This window comes from Xiphophorus maculatus, chromosome 20 (assembly GCF_002775205.1).
Source record: "Xiphophorus maculatus strain JP 163 A chromosome 20, X_maculatus-5.0-male, whole genome shotgun sequence".
Taxonomy (NCBI): domain Eukaryota; kingdom Metazoa; phylum Chordata; class Actinopteri; order Cyprinodontiformes; family Poeciliidae; genus Xiphophorus; species Xiphophorus maculatus.
In genome coordinates, this window is record NC_036462.1 from 4,243,314 (window position 1) to 4,261,945 (window position 18,632).

Below are 18,632 nucleotides of genomic sequence, written 5' to 3' on the forward strand. Positions count from 1 at the left end.
CAAGCGGGTGTAACAACCTGAGAATATGACCAACATTCAGTATATACATACATACATACAAGAATGCAGGTAAAATTTATGTTATTAAATTTTTTCAATGTCAAAATTTAATGTTGACATTGAAATGTGTCAGATTTGTAGCATACAAAACACAAAACACACTACAATGTCTCTGGGAACAAGGACCTTCAGCCATGCAGGCTGTGCAAGGCTGTAAAGAGACAAAGAATAGGGAGTTCATAAACACTCTTACACAAAATAGTACAGTTTTCAGGGCACTCGCCTCTGTAAGAGACTGTAAACAGTCAGTCAGCATCCCAAGGCTTTCAGGATTTATTTTTACCATCATACCCTCTCTGAGATTAGCACTACAAAATCTGAACAAAAAGAACAGTGGTGGAGGGATGGAGAGGCTTGGTGGGATGGGGGGTAAATGATGGTTTTTTGAGCAGATGTATTTTTAGGAAAAGGAAGGGAAAAGAGCATAAAGAGAATGTGGGAAGAGTTGTGGGAGCTGCTGGGTAAGTGGTGTCAATAGTATAAAAAATTAAATTCAATCATCAACCTACTGAACAATAAGACATGAAAAATTCAAAAGTGTGTGTCTGTGTGTGTTTGTCAGAGGGAAAGAAACATGCTGGGTGATGTTGGACAGGAAGGTCCAGCTAATTGTCAAACCTCAGATTTAGGAGGAGAGGTGAGTTTTTTTATCAATTCGGTGGAACAGTGGGACATATTTTTACTCTCTCAAAATCTCTGACAGGGTCGTAGGAATTTGTCCTATAGAAACCTCACACAATTACTCTTTCATGTGCAGTTGTTTCATTAAAGTGTTAAGGGGACCCACAGCTTTAATTAAAATCCACAACAGATTGTAAAAGGAAGTTATTTTTTTAATTCTTTTTACCTAAACATGACAATTAGCCTATTAAAAAATATCAATACTGCTTTCCATACATCAAGTTCATTTATATCTAATATTGCAATGGACAGTACATCTGAGCTCACTCAGTCCTTTTGACACAAGTTCCATCAGTAACATATTACCTTTTATATACCTGCTTCCAAACTGTAGATGTCGCTACAGAGCATATCTCTCTGTATTCAACAGTAAGTAGCAGAAGAAGAATCTATAGGAAGTACAATTCTCATACCGCCTTCTACTGTAACTACACAGCATGACCTTATAATGTTTACATACATGTAGCCGGGTGGTAAAGTTTGGTTGAATGCATGTATTGTTTCAAGGTGTTGGTTTTCTTTAATATTACAGTAACAATGCTATTGAACTATTTTGGTTCAGTTATGTAATATTATTTGTTCTTTATATTTAAATATGTGCAGGTAGTTGGTCTCGGGTGCTGCACATTTTGACCACCAGAGAGCAGTGTTTCAATGTGATTGCTGTTTCCCAAGACGGGGCAGGAAATGCGTCTTGTTGTCTTCCTGTGTTGCTAGGCTACGTGCTGAACGTGGATGTGAACTGTAAGTGTTTCATCTGCGGGAGACGGATTTGGCAGAAAATCGGTAAATATATACATCACTTGTTGAAATATGTCGGTGCATTTTCATTTATGCGATAAGCAGTCAGTATTTTAATGAGATGGTGTGTTTGTGAAACGGATGGTTCAGGGAACCTGTATGTGGTGCAGGGCGGCCATTTCCTGCACGTGATGATAAGATGTCTGATCATCGATGCGCTCCGATATTAAGAGTGAACTGAGACGTTACTGTGGAATGTAAGTGTTAATAAATAAGTCCTATCACAATCACATGCTCTAAATCAGTGTGGTGTAATGCAGCTCTCTGTATTTTGTTTGTGCAGCCAGAGGCCACTGCCGTATTTCTTTTTATACGTTGTATTTTCCTTTTTGTGCATTTACTGTTATTTTAGAGATTGCCACATTTCAGCAGGAGCTACCTAATGTTTGGTACGCATATGTTCTGATTTCTGAACAAAAGTAAGGAAATAAGATGGCTTTGTTTAATCTGTCTCAACTAAAAATAAAATATACTTCACATTAAGGACCCCGGTCATTGTGTCCTGTGAGGCTAAGTAATTGGACACACCTTCTAATTCAATGGGTTTTCTTTATTTTCATGACTATTTATAAGGCAATAAATCCCACTTATTAACCTGACAGGACAGGTTGACCTATGAAGTGAAAACCATTTCAGGTGACGACCTCTTGAAGCTCATCAAGAAAATGCAGAGTGTGTGCAAAGCAGTAATCACAGCAAAAGGTTGCTACTTTGAAGAAACTAGAATATAAGGGCTATTTTCAGTTGTTTTACACTTTTTTGTTTAGTGCATATTTCCACATGTGTTATTCATAGTTTTGATGCCTTCAGTGTGAATCTACAATGTCAATAGTCATGAAAATAAAGGAAACTCATTGAATTAAAAGGTGTGTCCAAACTTTTGGTCTGTACTGTATATATATATATATATATATATATATATATATATATATATATATATATATATATATATGAGAAATATTACTAGCAAACTTACTAAAATAGGGAGGTGCATGACTGGCCAAAACAGCTACAAGCACAAGCCAGGTGAAAAGCAGGACTATTAAAGCTTGACTTGTGAATGGATCAGTGACGTGTGGTCATGCCTCACCTGTCATCATGGAAAAATAATATATAATAATAAAATAATTTATATTTCTATTTTCACCCTGTGGGTTGTACTATAAAGTACATATTTTTCATTTAGTTTAACCAATTCTGATTATTTTTTCTTCAAAATCGCAGAATTTTTGCATTTTCCCATTCAAATGGTCTGAAGCTCAGCAGCGAGCCTCACCTGGGATTGATCAACTTCTGCACTGACTGTACGCCGCCAATAAAATGGCTAAAAAAACATTTAATGGATGAACTGATTTTCCATAAGTTCGCTTATGTATATAATGTGCAGTGCTTTTTGTCACCAACTGTGTGTAACTTGTTTCCTGTGCTGAGAAGCGATCATAAAAGGCAGAGAACAGATTCGAGGTGAGGCAGGCAGTTCTCTGGCCTCACGGCAGGGGGCGCTCATGACCCCAGACATTGTGACTCCACAACTGCAGAGTAAGAGACGGTAACGACGAGCTAGCCATGGAGCTAGCCATGGAGTCAAGTGAAGCGATATATTTATAGTTTTCTCCTCTTACCACAGCAGTCACTTATTAATAAAAGGAAAATAAACATTAAGCATTAAACCTGCAACAGACTAAATGTTTTGCTCTTTGTGGGAAATACTCGAGTGTGTTTTTGTGGCGTTGTCAGTTGCTATGGCAACAAATCTGAGCATAGCTGCGCTGATACAGAGAGCAAGAAAGACGTGGTTTTGAGTTGTACGGTTAACTTTAACGGTTTTTCCCTTTGCTGTGGTGCACAGCACGAAATTAATAATATCTACATGTCCCCGTTTGATGGAGTTAACGCAGTTCTACAGCGGCAGCGCGGCTATGCATGACATTTAAAGGAATCGTCTTTTTGCCCTCCAGCTTTGTCCGCATGCGCGAAAATTCCGTATGTAAACAATAACATGCAGGTGGGTCTATATTTGCAAATCTGATTATGATGAAGTCAGTGCCTCACCAGCATTGCACCTCTGGCTTGATGGTTTAACCAGGCCTGATACTTTACACAGTAACCTGGCTTTAAATGATCTCCTTCACATCTGTCTGTTCCAGTCTAACCTGATCCTGAAATCCATACGACCTGCTCATGCAGCTCAGATGTTCTGCTGGAGCGATTTCCAACAAACAAGTAAAACAATGACAACATTCTGTGGTTTTATATGTGACAAACTATTTCTAAAATGAGGTTGTTTGATTTATAACAAAGTATCTCTGGTGTGTTTACCTTTTAAATAGCAGTATTGTTCAGTAAAATCATATTTCGTATGTGTAACGTCTATGGCATGGTCTTGTCTGGTACATACCTCACATAAAGCCCTTGCTGTTCACTGGTAAATAATGCATCTCTCAGAAACTGGCTGAATTTGGTTGTTGAGGAGAGGACATTTCTAACTCTACTAAAAATCAATATTTTTACTCTAGGAGTGTTGCATAAACCATGCAGAGGACTGCAGCTCACAGCCGCAGATGTGTGATTTTATTTTATTTTTTCTGAGAGAGCCAGTATGTCTAATTTAAGTCACTGTTGCAAAATACTCAATGTTTGTGTTTTTAGCCTAGCACATAGTAATAAAATAAAACAACTGGAAACAAAACATGCAAAACCAGCTTTAATCTGTGAGAACATATAGGATTTATTCAGTTTATAATCCTGTTGGTAATCTTGATGGTAATCTTTTACCTGCTGTGCAGACCTGTTTTCAAACTGAACTGAATTACTGCATGTGTTGAATTGAACAACCATATTGGCTTTGTGCAATACTCTGCAGACTCTGCTCTTGTGATGATTTATTAAACAAGCTGTGGACCGTTGGTTCCTGCTCTGCTCATCTGCATTGTTCGCTCTGTTCCAGCACAGATTTCAGGTTTTATCTGTCTGCACTCCTCCTGTCACCCACATTAGGCTGAATTGGGATTTGATGGCCAATCTACTGGGAGATATAGTTAATGAATAAGTAATGACATGAGAGAAATAGTCAAAATTCTTCAGTTTTATGTTTTTCTGCTGTTTCAATTGTTTATGGAAAATATTTTATATTAGTTTAGTAAATTTATATATATATATATATATATATATATATATATATATATATATATATATATTATTTTGTCATTGGAGACTAAATAATTAAATAAACTGAGAGTAGCATTAACATGGTTCTTTGAACATCTGCAGTCAGTCTTTAGTGAAAAGGTGGTAAAGGTTCCTTTGTCACACAGCAGCTCTTTGATTAATAACTCTGTCAAACACAAGAGACTCCCCAGGAAACCAGAAAATGATGTGGTTGCATTCTGCAAAGTGTATCTTACTTTAATCTTCCTTCTTAACTTCTGGAAGAAAATCCTTGGATGTTTTTTTTTGTTGTTTTTTTTTTACTGAAATGTCTATGTTTTTTGTAAACAAACAAATATGACATAGCCTAATACTTTCATGGAGTAGAGTATCACTTTAGAGAGAATTTTGAATAATTTTTTTCCCACCTTTTTATTGAGGACAAAAGTTTTGATTTATCATTAGGAATAACTAAATCAATCTTAAAAGCTACAAAAAAAATAATGGGAAAAAAATGTGTTAAGTATATGGTGAAGAGAAAGTGCTTATCATCAGTTCTATATAGAATAATATCAGGAGATACCGGCTATGACCATGGGGTGCTTTGGTTTTCATTTGTGGTATTTGTTGTATTTTAATCACTTCCAAGTTTTATATTATTGTTAATAAGGTCTTGCCATACATGGTTAATGTTTCTGTTGTCATTATTGTTAGAAGAATTTTGCAATATTTGTCCATTTTCTTGTGTTTAGTTTCTTACTTAATTCTTGTTGTCTTTGTATTTTAGTTCATTCTCTTCAAATTCATACAAATCTGTCTATTTTCTGTTAATGTAAAAAAAAAAAAAAACACAATTTTGCAATTGCAGTGTTGCATTAAATGAGAAAGGAAATTAAAATCTAATAACATTTATCTTGTTCATGCGATGAGTCATTAAAAATTGTGGCAGTGACGGATGGAACAGCTACATGAAATATATTCATAATTCAGCCAATCAGAGGAGACGTCTGATTCAGGCTACAAGCTCTACCCGTTTGGGAGCGGTTACCTATGCGTCTTATTGTCATCCGCCATTTTACAGAAAGGTTTCGACAAACTGGACTCAGAAATTTTTATGAACTGTGATGCTGTGAGAGCTTTGGTGGCGCCAGCTGCTTATTGTCTGAAAAAACAAAAACAAACCATCATCCTCCTGCTACTTCCTGTTGTCTTCTTCATCTGTTCCACCTGCAGTAACATCCGGCTGTTCGTCACCTGACTTGTGTGATGCAAAAAAAGTGTTTCCATTGTAGTTTTGATAGAATGACCTCATAGTGAAAAACCTTTTTATCAAAATACATGTTTTTGGGTTTTTTTTCAAAACTGTTGTGCTTTGGTTAAGCAAATTTATTTCCATAATTTCAATTTGTACACTTCTATGTTTAAACGAACCAATCTACTGATTTCTCCGTTCTTTGGCCTTATGTCAACACACGTTTTTTCTAAAGAGCTGTCGGCTGCCAAATTTGTAATTTTGCATAGATGAAAATTTTTACTTTACTTGGACATGTTAAATCCTGGACCTGAAAAAATTACTTTCTCTACAGTACAGCTGAATAAATTGTGAAGAAAAGCTTTGTCCTTAAAGTTTTCAAATTCTCTCCTTCTCATTTTTATTTCTTCAACTCTTTGCCTCTACGTTCCCTTTCAGCCTCCTCAGTATCACATTTTGTGAGTCCTGATCTCATGTAGGCAGATGTGTGGGTGTTTTTTTTGCCAGCAATTTTCTGAGGATGTGCATGCAGCTGATAAACAATGTTAGTTTTTTCAGAGATAAAAACGCCGCCATAAACTTGCTGCTTTGCATTTCAATGCATTTGGTCTCTGTGTGAATTCTAGCATACGGTCTATAGAAACACACACATGTTGAAACAGTTTTTTCAGTATGTAAGTGTTAGCCATGGAATTAGAGAAAATCTTAAATAAGCAAAGTGTTGATGGATGATCTGCCTCGTGCTGCTCTGAGCCTCAAAGGTTTTGAGTTTATTTAGTTTAACTTTATGTTCGTACAGAATGTTTTCACTATATATGATAAGAAAGTAGAGATCTTTTTTGCACCCAACTTAGGAGTCAGTTTTGCATTACATGTCGCAAATATTACATCAGAACAATTTCCACTTACTTTCCAACTGTCTGTGCAACAGAACAGAACCTGATAGTTTCTTGTCATATTTCAGCTAAGATATGAAAATGCCATAGCCACTCTCAGAAGGAAATGAGTACTGTACCTAAAATAGTCTTTTTTCTATGTGGGTGTAGGCTGACTGTATCCCTGTAAGACTAAGCTGACTCCTTCACAGCTGAGCTTTCAGAGTCGAGGCTTCCCCAAGACTCTGCCAAAACCGGGAGGTTTTCAGATGCTCAACTGATTTACTCAATTCTAGATGACATTTGTCCTCTCTGTCCACTCGTTGTTTGTCATCATGTCATTTTCCTCCAGCTCTCCCTGTTCCTCTCCTCTTCCTCTCCTCTGTGGACTGTAATGTCCATTTCCAAAGAGATGATACTTCACCAGATCTGCTCCATGTTTGCCACTGCTTTATTCGCCTTTTTGTCATCTTTGCAACTCTTTAGTTGACCCTCTTGTTCTTTTTTAATAATCAAAAGTCCTGCAACATTTTTTCTTCTCGTTTTTCTTCTCATTCCTACACTTTCCATATTTCCATACTTTCCATATTACCCCCCAAGCTTCCTTCACACTCCTCGACTTCCTGCTCCTCTTTTAAATATCCCATCCTACTCCTTCACCTCCTAATTTCTCTGTTCTTTTCTTCCTCCACTGAGCTCAGGCATTTGCAGCTTTGATCTCTCTGTCATTTAAAAAAATTCACTCCATCCTCTGAACTCAGCTACCATGACAGTATAAGAGAGAGAGACCTTTACAGATAATGAGGAGGAAGGTGAGAGAGAGTTTGAGTGGTGGATCATAAGATTTGAAGCGATGAATTGGAGTAAGACGGGTTAAACTGGGAGGAAAGGAGTCCTTAACGAGGTTTGCCTTGGGGTTGAGACAATTATGGAGAGAAAGAGAAAAAGACAGAAACACACTGCTGAATTCTTGTTGTGCAGATGAAATTGAATCCAATAAAATCATTAAAATACTAACATTGAAAGCCTGCACTGGATAACTCTTTATTCACAAAAAGCCAAAATTGATGCAAAGAAACTGTTTGGGTAAAAGGTTAAAATAATTTCAATACTTTTTTTTTATCTCTAAGACTGAAATTTCATGCAGAGGAGCATTTTAAGTTGTGGTTTGTCCAGATTGCAGATCATCAGTGGTTTTTGTTGCAGCCCATTTCAGCTGATCAATCAGCTGATTCTTTTCTACTTATTAAAATGCAAAATCTCCTACAGAGGCGGCTTGCTGAGTAACTTCAGTATGCGTAGCTTCGCTTCTCCCTGCTTTCAGTCCAAGCTTCACGCCAGCTCCTTTACAAACTGATTGACTTGTCTGCTCCACATGCTTTCTGTACATATGACATGCTATGTTAGCACATAAATCTTACTCAAAAATGCACCTATTTGAATGTATTCATGAGAGGCACAATTCTGAAAAATGCACAGGAAAAGGACAGAATGAAAGGAAATTCAAAATGATACATGTTACTGAATCTACTGAGTCTTTCTACTCTGTTGGACTTGTTCATAGATTTCATATCCTCGACCATGAGCAAGATGTTTTGTTGGCTTACTTTAGTTTCTTGCACACTGACTTTCAGGACTGCAAGATATGAGAAAAACATTGTGATAATCTTTCTGTTCCACCGTCACAAGCTTCCCTTCGCTCTCTGTAAGCTCTAGCCACTAAGTTACTAAAATCTTTTTCAAGTATTACCGTAAAGAGTTACTGGAACAAGCACTGGAACTGCTTGTTCCAGTGGTTATTGGAGGAGAGGCAGGCTAAACTTTTGAGGGCCTCCAATCCATCACAGGGAAACATAGAAACACACAGGACAGACACTCACACCTGAGAACAACTTAAAAAGACAAATGAACTAACAGTCCAGCTTTTGACTGTGAAAGGAAGTTGGAGTCACCAGAGGGAACTCAGAGATTTGTAGAGACAACATGCAAACTCCATGAATAATTTGAACCCAGGATCTTCTTGCTTAAAGACAATGGTGTTAGCAATTCACCAAATGATTGAAGTACCTTCATTATTAAAATTCTTTGAGGCAAATTAACTGTCCAGAAGTTTCATTAAATTATGTTTTACTTTTTAGTGGCTTTAGTTGCGGTCGGATAATTATTTATGTTGCACAACGCTCTCCCTTCTGCCAATGAGTGGCTGATTAACGCTAAGTACTATTAGCATAGCATAGTGTGACCAAACTTCCTCTCTTCCTCAAACATGTCTGCTTTTCACTTTATACCTGACTATGACTATTTTTAGGGGGGTCGCCATTTTGTCATGCACTGAAGACTAAGTTATGTGGCCCAGACTTTAAGTCATCAGTCTTTGACCTGTCAGCCTTGGGCTTGCTGTGTTTCTTTCACAATTGTTCTTTTTTTCTTATGAAATAGACATTTGGCAGGGGTTATAAGGAGAAATGAGAAAAAGATAAGTAAAACCAAAAGAGAGGAGATAATGGAGTTAGAGGATGATGGAAGCAGATGACGGGCAGCTAAGTTTGACTTCTTCCCACACAGAGACAGTGAACGACACCAGAAAGAGGTGAAAGATGGAGGAGTGGGGAGGAGGCTCCCCTGTTAGAAAGAAGGACTCGCTTTCTCTGTCTCTCCTTCTTCTCTTTGCCATGTGACCGGCCAGAGCTCCAATACCGCTCTCTTTCACTCTCTGCCTCTACTTCTATCCTTCGCTCAGCTCACACTATGTCAAACTGAGGAGGAAGAGAAGGAGGAGGAAGAACAAGAGGAATAGAGAGAAAGAAGCAGGAAGAAGAGAGAGTAACGAAGAGGATGTTTTCTGTCTCGCTAAAGTGCCGGATGGGGGTCATCAGACGCCGAATCAAGGGTACAGAGTGCGTTTGTGATTGTCAGATTGCTGCTAACTATGAAAGCAGTATGTCTGTCAGCTGTTTGTTTTTCTTTGTGGGTGTGTGTGTGTGTGTTTTAGGTGATTGTTGGCATATGTTGGATCAGAACATTATGGTATGCATCTTTGTCAACACTGAATAGTATATTTATGCAGCTATTTTGGAAAAAGTATCTAGTTGTGTTTGTGAGTTTGTTTCCTGGAGTCGTAGCATTTGGACATGTTTGTGTGGAAACCTGTGTACCAAGTTACTGTTCATCTAAACTGTATCCCTCTGCGGCTGCATTATGATGTAAATGCCTCCTCCATGATGTTGAGTTCAGGTAATTTTTCCATCCGTTTCCTGCTGACAGCTTCTGTTTTAACTTCCACTGTGAAATTCTGCTCTTGCTAGCTCTGCAATGCTGATTGTCCACAGGAATCCAATGGAAAAGCTGGATGGGTTTTGTGCTTTGAGTGAAATAAAAGATGTCATTGTCTCTGTAAGTCAGCGTGACACAAGCAGGTAAAGTGTCCCAGCTGGTGTTCAGAGACAAGTTACTCTTGACTTTGTTTGGCTTTGTCTTTTCAGCATCTCTATAAGTTGCTTTTCTGAGTTTTTATTGCTTTCATGGCTTGAGATATTGTTGTGTTATGGGACTGTAGTTAATGTGTGATATTACTGAAGTTACTATTCTGAGCAGGTAAATGATTCCTTATGCAAAGATATTTTTAACTTGACCCCAAATAGCTTTTTCTGTGTTTGATTTATTATTAGTGAACATCAAAAGTGCTTCTTTGAGGGAAAATAGATTGTACATGTTTGTATTGTTATTTTCCTTTAATATATCCCAACACTTATTGTGAAGTGTGTAATGAAAAGCACATAAGAATGTGACATAGGAAAGGTAAAGTCAGCATGGTGTGTCAGATCCAGGCAACACCTTGACACACAGCATCCATACAAAGTACAAGATGAAAAATGGTGGGAAGGCTAATATTTTATGCATGTAAATTCTGACAAGACACAATTTTGTGGCAAGTCCTTCTGTCCCCAGAGAACTGCTGTGGGAAAAGACAACATAGGTTTTCCATTTGCAGTCCTTTCTGTCACATTTGCTGAACCAGAATCGGCGTTTCTGGTGAAGTTTGTGCACTGAAGCAGAGAAATAGACCAGTTTCATGGGTTTTGAGTACATACATTTAAATATAAACATATAAACCATCGTCATTATTTCCTCACAGCCAGGTTAACAATATGTGAGCAGTGCAGCTTCCTCCTCTCAGACAACGTATGTGGCTGTCGGTGAAAGTGTCTGAACTACTTCAGTGTTTCACATTTTCTCATGTTATTACCCAAAACGTCAATGTGTGTTTTAATTTGACAAAACTGACACAACATTGTACATAATTGTGAATTTGAAAAGATATGAAGAATACTAAAATATTTTTTTGTTTGTTTTTACAAATAAACCATAAAAAGTGAGCATCAATCAGAACATACGTATGTATGACTGGATTGAATTTACTTTTCTGTAAAATGCCTTAATTGAAAACATTTCATAACATGTTGTGAATTGGTGTTATATAAATAACTAAATTCAAACACAAACAATCATGGAAGTCCACCTGAAATTGAACGCAACAGCAACAGCGTCTTTGTAACTTTGAGCAAGTTGCAGAAAGTCCTTTATTTACGGTTTTCTCTAACAGTGACAAGAAGAAAACTGTGGTTAAAAGAAAACCGGATGTTGTTCAGTTTACACCTGACGGGGATAAAGAAGCTGGTCAGAGCCGATGGAGGCTAAATACAGGCCAGTACTGGGAATAATATCAGAGGCTGCAAGAAACTGGAGGTTCAACTTCCAGCAGATAACGACCTAAACATCCAGTCAGAACTACAGCAGCCTGCGGTTCTGACTGCTGCCTTGATCAAAACCCCCACAGTTTAGATCAAGGCTTTTTCATGTATGACCCATTCAAGGCTGAGTCCTAATTTTAATTGAGAATCTGTGGCAAGATTTGAAAACTGATGTTTACAAACACTCCCCAGCCGAGTTTGAGTTATTTTCCAAAGAGAAATAGGCCAGAAATTTATTCTCTAGATGTGCAAAGCTGGCAGAGACATGGCCCTGACGCTTCAAGTACCACAAAGGAGTAGTTTCCACAAAATACTGACACAGTTCGCATAAATAAGAATGCACATTTGGAAAAATAATTGTATTTTTTGTGTTAACTTGTATGTACCACTTTCTGTTGATCCATTTATCACATAAAAGTGCAATAAGACACATTGACGTTTGTGGTTCTGACATGTCAAAATCTAAAGGATTTGAGTGCTTTTGCAATGCACCTTTAATTGAACACATAAAACTGTCATTGATTGCTTTTCCTGTCTCATGTAACATGAAGTTCACTGTTTTTTCTGCTTGCTACAAGTTTACAAGACGCCGCAGAGCCTGCTGTGAAATGAGAACCTGCCACAGTTTCTCAGTTTCAAAGTTTTTCAAGTCTTGCAATGTGGTGTTGCTGTTAGACATTCTTTTATAAGAATACAGTTATTTCTGTGATCCTGTTGCCATAGTTGAAGCTGCTGCACTATTTGAGACTTAACCCTTTAAAAACCACACCAAGAAAAAGAAAGGTAAAAATATTTGTTTGTATTTTCTGTTTCTTTGGGTTGGAAATGAGCACAATCAAGGTTTTGTTTAACAGCCCACAGTTTTCTAAGCATTACTCTGGCCTATGATAAACAGCTGACATGAATCTTTGTGCTAAAAACAGGAAGTGCTACAAAATAACATGAGGAAAGGTTCGGCGCAAAAGTAAAAGAAAAAAAATCACAGAAAAATGTTTTGAGTCATCAGATCTGACTTTTCACACAATTGTATCAAGACATAAAACTATGTTGGATTTCCTTTTAGTAACGGAAGCAAGAAAAGTTACAAATAAACAGTACAAAGTTAACAAGTAAATAAAATGTCTATAATTACATTTAACAACTATGCATAAAATAAAAGAACATTTTTGATGTATTTCTCAACATATAACTTTGTTTTACAGTTGCAGCATAATATTTTTTACTGGTTATATCCTGTACAGCTTTGCTTAATTGCATTTATATACTTGAAAACACATAAAACATTTCTGACTCTTTTTCTTGGACTCCTTATCTGATGGATGATTCAACATTACAAACACTTCATAAACAATTCATATAACTTCTGGATTTACATCACAATTAGTTCCTGATTTTCATTAAAACACTGAAAGCATCGTTCCTGACATTTCTATTCTGATAGCAGTTGCTTTGCCTTTGCTTGTCACAGTGGCCTCGTGTCTTAAACTCCAGTCCTCAATGGCCGCTGCCCTGACACTTTGAGACGTGTTTCTACTTTAACACAACTGAGTCAGATAACCAGGTCATCAGTGAAACTCTGGAGAACTTTTTTCATTCTAATAATAATATAAATCAGCCATTTGATTCAGGTGTGTTGGACTGGGGACACATCTACAAACCTTTGTATTCTGGTTATTGTTGTAAGCTGGTTCAGTGATGGAGGACTGATAGACGATGACCGACCAGATCTGATGATTGACTGCTAGACTTGGTTAAAACTGTAGAAAACACTTCTTAGTGAGACCTTCTGGTTCAATAGTTCAAATTTCTTTTGTGGACCAGCCAGGAAATGGCAATAAAAGCTTAAGTGGCAAACATCCAGTGGGACAGTGAGTCTGCTGAGCTTTTCACACTCAGCTGAGTATAGTAAGAATAGTTACCGGCACGATGGATGAGCATTGTTGTGTTGATGGTCTGATGGTGGAGTGTCGGAAAGAGTAAGAGCTTCTTAAAGAGACAGAAGCCCAATTTCAAAGCGTCAAATTATGAAGTCAAGTTTCGTTCAAATCATATTCAGTATTTTTATAACATCTGATGGTAACTGTCATGGAAAAAATACTATTTATACTATTTATAACTATACTATAGTTACTTGATTGTGCTATAAAATGGCACTATGTGCCTGTAAAAACACATAATACTCCATAATGCTCATTCCGGTTATGCTTGTATTTACTGTGAAAAATGTTGCATGTTGTGTTGCCAGGTTGTTTTCAGCTGCAGTTGTTTCCCAGATCTCACATCCAGGTCTGGTGGTTTTTTTCGTAGCTCAATAAAACTTTTGTTTTGTTGTCAAACAGGGAATTCCTTAAAGGCTTTTCCCTACATTCTTAAATGTTTTATATCTCTTTGTGTGCTGTCAGATTCCTAATGGAATACAATACTGCTGCAAATGTTTGCACCACCATTCACAATATAATGTGTTTTTTCAGATTAAAGGGTTCAGTGACAACCACAGAAGGCTTTTTAAGAACCCATAAGTAATTATACTTTATCATTCTTCATGCGCTGGGTTTCCATTTAGAGAAAATAACTCGCTTATAAAACAGATGCTGAAGATGATATGTTTTACACAAGCAGAATTATGTTTGTTTTAGCATATTAATACATGCAAATGGATTATTATAACACCCACATAAGTGGGCAAACTTTGAAAACACATACAAATATGAATTCTTCATTTTGACAGTATTTTATTTCAAATCCTTCACCAGCTAAGATTTTATACACAGCTGAATTTAACTGTATGTAATTTATGTACTGACCCTGTTTGTCTTGACATGTAGGGAATGGATCTTATATGAATAAACTAAACTGCATAGATTATGTAACTTTTAGTTTGCATCGTCGATGAATTTTCTTATTCTGGTCTCAGGATTTGCAGCGTATCACAAATATCTGTGTCTCTGGGTTTTTGGTCCGGCAGGAACGTCTTGATGAGGATTGTTTGGTACTTCAAGTCTGACATGTTTGGGACCGAATGTTTACAGGATCTGCTTGTGTGTGAGACTCAGAGTGAGACTCAGAGTTGTTTTCATGTGGTGCTTGGGGCCACTGTGTTGTGTGTGTGTGTGTGTGTGTGTGTGTGTGTGTGTGTGTGTGTGTGTGTGTGTGTGTGTGTGTGTGTGTGTGTGTGTGTGTGTGTGTGTGTGTGTGTGTGACTATTTGAATGTTTTAAAGGACTAATCTCAGAAGATCTGAAAGCGGTTTGGATCACTACACTCTCTTCTTCTTTGTGTGCGCTTGCTGAGATTCAATATAAATGAGGCCACAGTTCACACTATGAGGTGTTTGTGTTTGGATGGCGTGTTTACATGGCGAGGTGATGTCAGCGGTGTTTGGGAATGCAGCCTTGTTTCTGTGTGTAGGAATGTTTTTGCAGTGAATGGAGGAAATAGAAACTCACATCAAAGTTGTGCATTTTTCTTAATGGGGATATGAGACGCTACGAGAAGCTCACCTATCTGGAGATCAATTCAGAATATACTTTCCAGTTCTGTGATCTGCAGCTGTTCCTTCTCAAATTCAAACGTATATAGACTCTAAATGTGAGACAGGATGGAAAACAAGTGAGACATCAGCTGCAGCAAATGTAGAGAAAACAGAGACACCAGTTAAAACTTTTGTTTCTGGTCTGAGAAATAGTTGGTCAGCAGAATATAATGCACTTAAGTAACTGAAAATTACCACAGGTTACCGTGATTGAGAGTTGAATGCTTGGACAGCCTCAGTGTGGATCTCAACACTCAGTGAACTATGAAGAAAATTCACCCAAATCTGGATATTACCGAAGTGAATTCTGGGAGATGTAGGCAGCAGCTCTTTGGTTCCACAATTCCAACTGCATTCTTTGAAACCACACATATTCTCTGATGTCTTGTTGGATCAGTCTGAATGATGTGCATCACAAAATGATCCATAAATAGTGAACTGCAGATAAATGTGTGCTGACATCCTGACAGAATCTGTAACTCCTGATGAAAGCAGGGCTCACTCTGATGATTTATCCATCTAAAGCAGCTCACACGTTGCTTTTTTTCTATATTAGTTGATTGCTAAGTTAAAATATTCTCAGGACAATGAGACAATGATGGGGCTCCGATCATCGGCTCTAACCCCATCATTTGGCCCTTTTTAAGATGTGCCTAAGCAGTTTGAATGGCAGCAGGTGTTGACTTTATTGCCACAAAAACTTAAAACAAAAAACCTGCATAATGTATAAAATGAACAAAGGTATAAATAATTATGGACGTGTGGTATAAAGTCATGGAACGCATGCTACATCAAGAAATAAGTTAGAATTACTTAAGATAAAACTAATGATATTTACTCTGTTATTTTGACTGTTTAAAAAAGATTGAAAACTGCTTCCTGCTACAAATAAGATACTGATGGCACATTTGTACTCTAGAGACCCAGTTTCAACAAAAAAGAAGAGTAAAATGCAAGATCAGTGACCACTGCATTAAACTAGAATAACATTTGATAAATATGTAATATGAAATACCCTTTCTTGTTTTCTAATTTTTATGAAAGTTGTTTTAACATGTGGACAGTTGGTGTGAATTTGAAACAAGTGGCTGATAGAAATGGAGGCTTGTCCAGCAAACCTTTCCTGAGTGATGTTCATCTTTAACACTTTGGAAAACTGTGATAAATCCCAGAGAGCAGCTTCTTCCATGAAGCAGTGTGGGCTAACATGAGGGGAGGCGTTTTGGCTAATCAGACACCGGACATGTAGAACATTTTGACTTCGATGCCTAAACTTTGTAAAACAAAGAGCAGGAAACTCTTTGTCACAGAAACTCTTTTCCTTTGATCAACGAGACATTAAACTATAATTTAAAACATCTCCAGTGAATTCCTATTATTCTGCAACATCTGCTCTGGTGTACTTTCTTCTCTCTGAAATGAAATGAATAGTTTTGAACTGATTTCCCCTGGAGAGTTTCTGCCTGGGAACCAGAAATACCAACAAAGTTCACAGACTGTAGATCCTGCTGACAAATCAGTCAGAGGTAGGCATCCCTGAGGTTGTTTTTGGCAGAAGACTGCAACAATAAACAGAACCAGGCAGTGTAATTGTTACATCATTGCTGATTTTGGCTCTAACCCCAGTGAGCCACTACTTCCGCTTTGTGACCTATTTAACTAAGAAAAACACTTCCAAGAATCTGATAAAAATGAGGAAATGTGGAATAAAGCAAAATGTGCTCATCTAGAAATAATATAAATATGTGAAAAAAAATCAAAAATAAATATTTCAAACAGGAACTGAACATCCTCAGTAACACAAAGTAACAACACAACTTAAATGCATTTTTATTTCTGAGAATGGTTCTATGTAGATGCAGACGTTTCTAAAACATCAGAAAGGTCTTCCTGTCCTGGTGGGTGTTAACCATCAGTTGAGTTTTTGTTCAGAGATGTCTTTAAGAAAACATGAATGAGCTCTTCATGTATTTTTAAGCAGAAATAAGTAATTGTTGTAAATCTAAAATATAAAGCGGTTCTGTTAAGATGTGAGCAGTTTTGGTTGGTAATAGATTGGTTCAATACTCCTGACTAAAGACTTTAATATGTGATAACAAAGGCATGACTATGAGATTTGTTGTTGATGTTTGTTAATAATTTTCTGCCAGTCTGACTTGTTCAGCTCAGACTTCACCTAAAACATGACAACAACAACAACAACAAGCATCTTTGCTGGGAAAGACATTTTCTTCTCACCTGACTGAATCTTTAAAGTGAGGGATCTGTCCTTGGTGCTGATCTCTGTCCTTCACAAACCACCACAGACCCTGAACTTATTATTCACCATACACACTTTGTAAAACCTGCTCTGCAGGGACATAAAACCATAAGCTCAAATTATTTAGCATGTTTGACAGATTTATCTTTGCTGCAACTCTGACTAAACCATCAGGAAATAACATGATTCAATTTTAATCTGACCTTGAGTAGAAGTGGTGGTCCTCTTCACACTTCTTGCTAAAAAATAACAGTATTTAAAGAACAAATTTACTTTCCTTGGAAGAAACCACTGTCTGAATCTCTGTCTGAATAAAGACGACAGCAGATTGATTAGAGATCTGACCTAATCAACCATTTTGAGGCCGGCGCAATGAAAAGGTCAAAAATGAGATCTTCCTGAGTGTTTTCTGTTTAGAAGCTGTAAACTTGATCTTTCTGCTGAATTAGAATGACTTACACACTTCTTGCCCTTCACAAAGCACAGTTGCTAGGTAACTTACAATTTGTGCTCATTTAGTTCTTTTTATATATTTAGTTTTGCCATGTACATATTAAGAAAAAGCAGAAAAATATCTGGTTCATTATTTAAAAAACGTAATATTCTCCCTTATTCCTTACGCAGCTCTATCATTTCAAACAAGTTGAAGTTGCATGTCATAATTATAGATATTAACGACTCCTTTTCTGACCTCAGTGTGAATCACCTTTTACTCCTCCTCTCACCAGGCATTAGTGGATGCTCTCTGGCATAGGACAATATTTCTGCTACTACGAGGAAAGATATTTTCCACCAAATTATACAATGTGGACTTCCTTAGTAGTGAAGCAGTACTAAATTGGTATGTTTTTAATAAAACATTAATGGTTTTATGTGACACTGTGTGAGTAAACAAATGGGGCAACAGATTGGCCCCTCAGTTAAACGGACATAAACAACAGATGACAAAATGACCTGAGGACAAAAATCCTCCCATTAAAGCTGCTTTAAAAAAACTGCAGACACACAAAGCAGTGTACTATAAGGGCTACATGACTTTAGTTTCATTTAATTTACAATCACACAAGCTAAATCTCACTTGTAATGACTGAATCAGTTCCAATGAAAACATGTGAAATGAGATTTGACCATTTCTGGAGATTAGACTAAGTTAATGAGTTAATCCAGTGGAAGAAAAAAGTTCTATTCTGCAAAGTAAGTCTGCTAAAAGATAAGGTTACAAGGTATTTATTAAAGACAGGAAATATGGTCAGAAAACAAAAAGTAATAGTATC

At 37.1% G+C, this 18,632-nt stretch overlaps 1 protein-coding gene across 4 annotated transcripts in view; it reads left to right on the plus strand.

Moving 5' to 3' along the window:
- The window catches only part of LOC102217456 (glutamate receptor-interacting protein 2-like), a 192,978-nt gene that overhangs the window by 95,854 nt on the left and 78,492 nt on the right, over positions 1–18,632 (plus strand). The window contains exon 1 of one of the 4 annotated variants that reach the window (XM_023325527.1): positions 9,585–9,706. The exons of the other annotated variants lie outside the window; for them this stretch is intronic. Within the exon in view, the coding sequence (XP_023181295.1) occupies positions 9,652–9,706 (55 nt within the window). The 5' untranslated portion in view covers positions 9,585–9,651. Of the gene's footprint in view, positions 1–9,584; positions 9,707–18,632 lie in introns of those variants that run through there. 4 annotated transcript variants of the gene reach the window in all.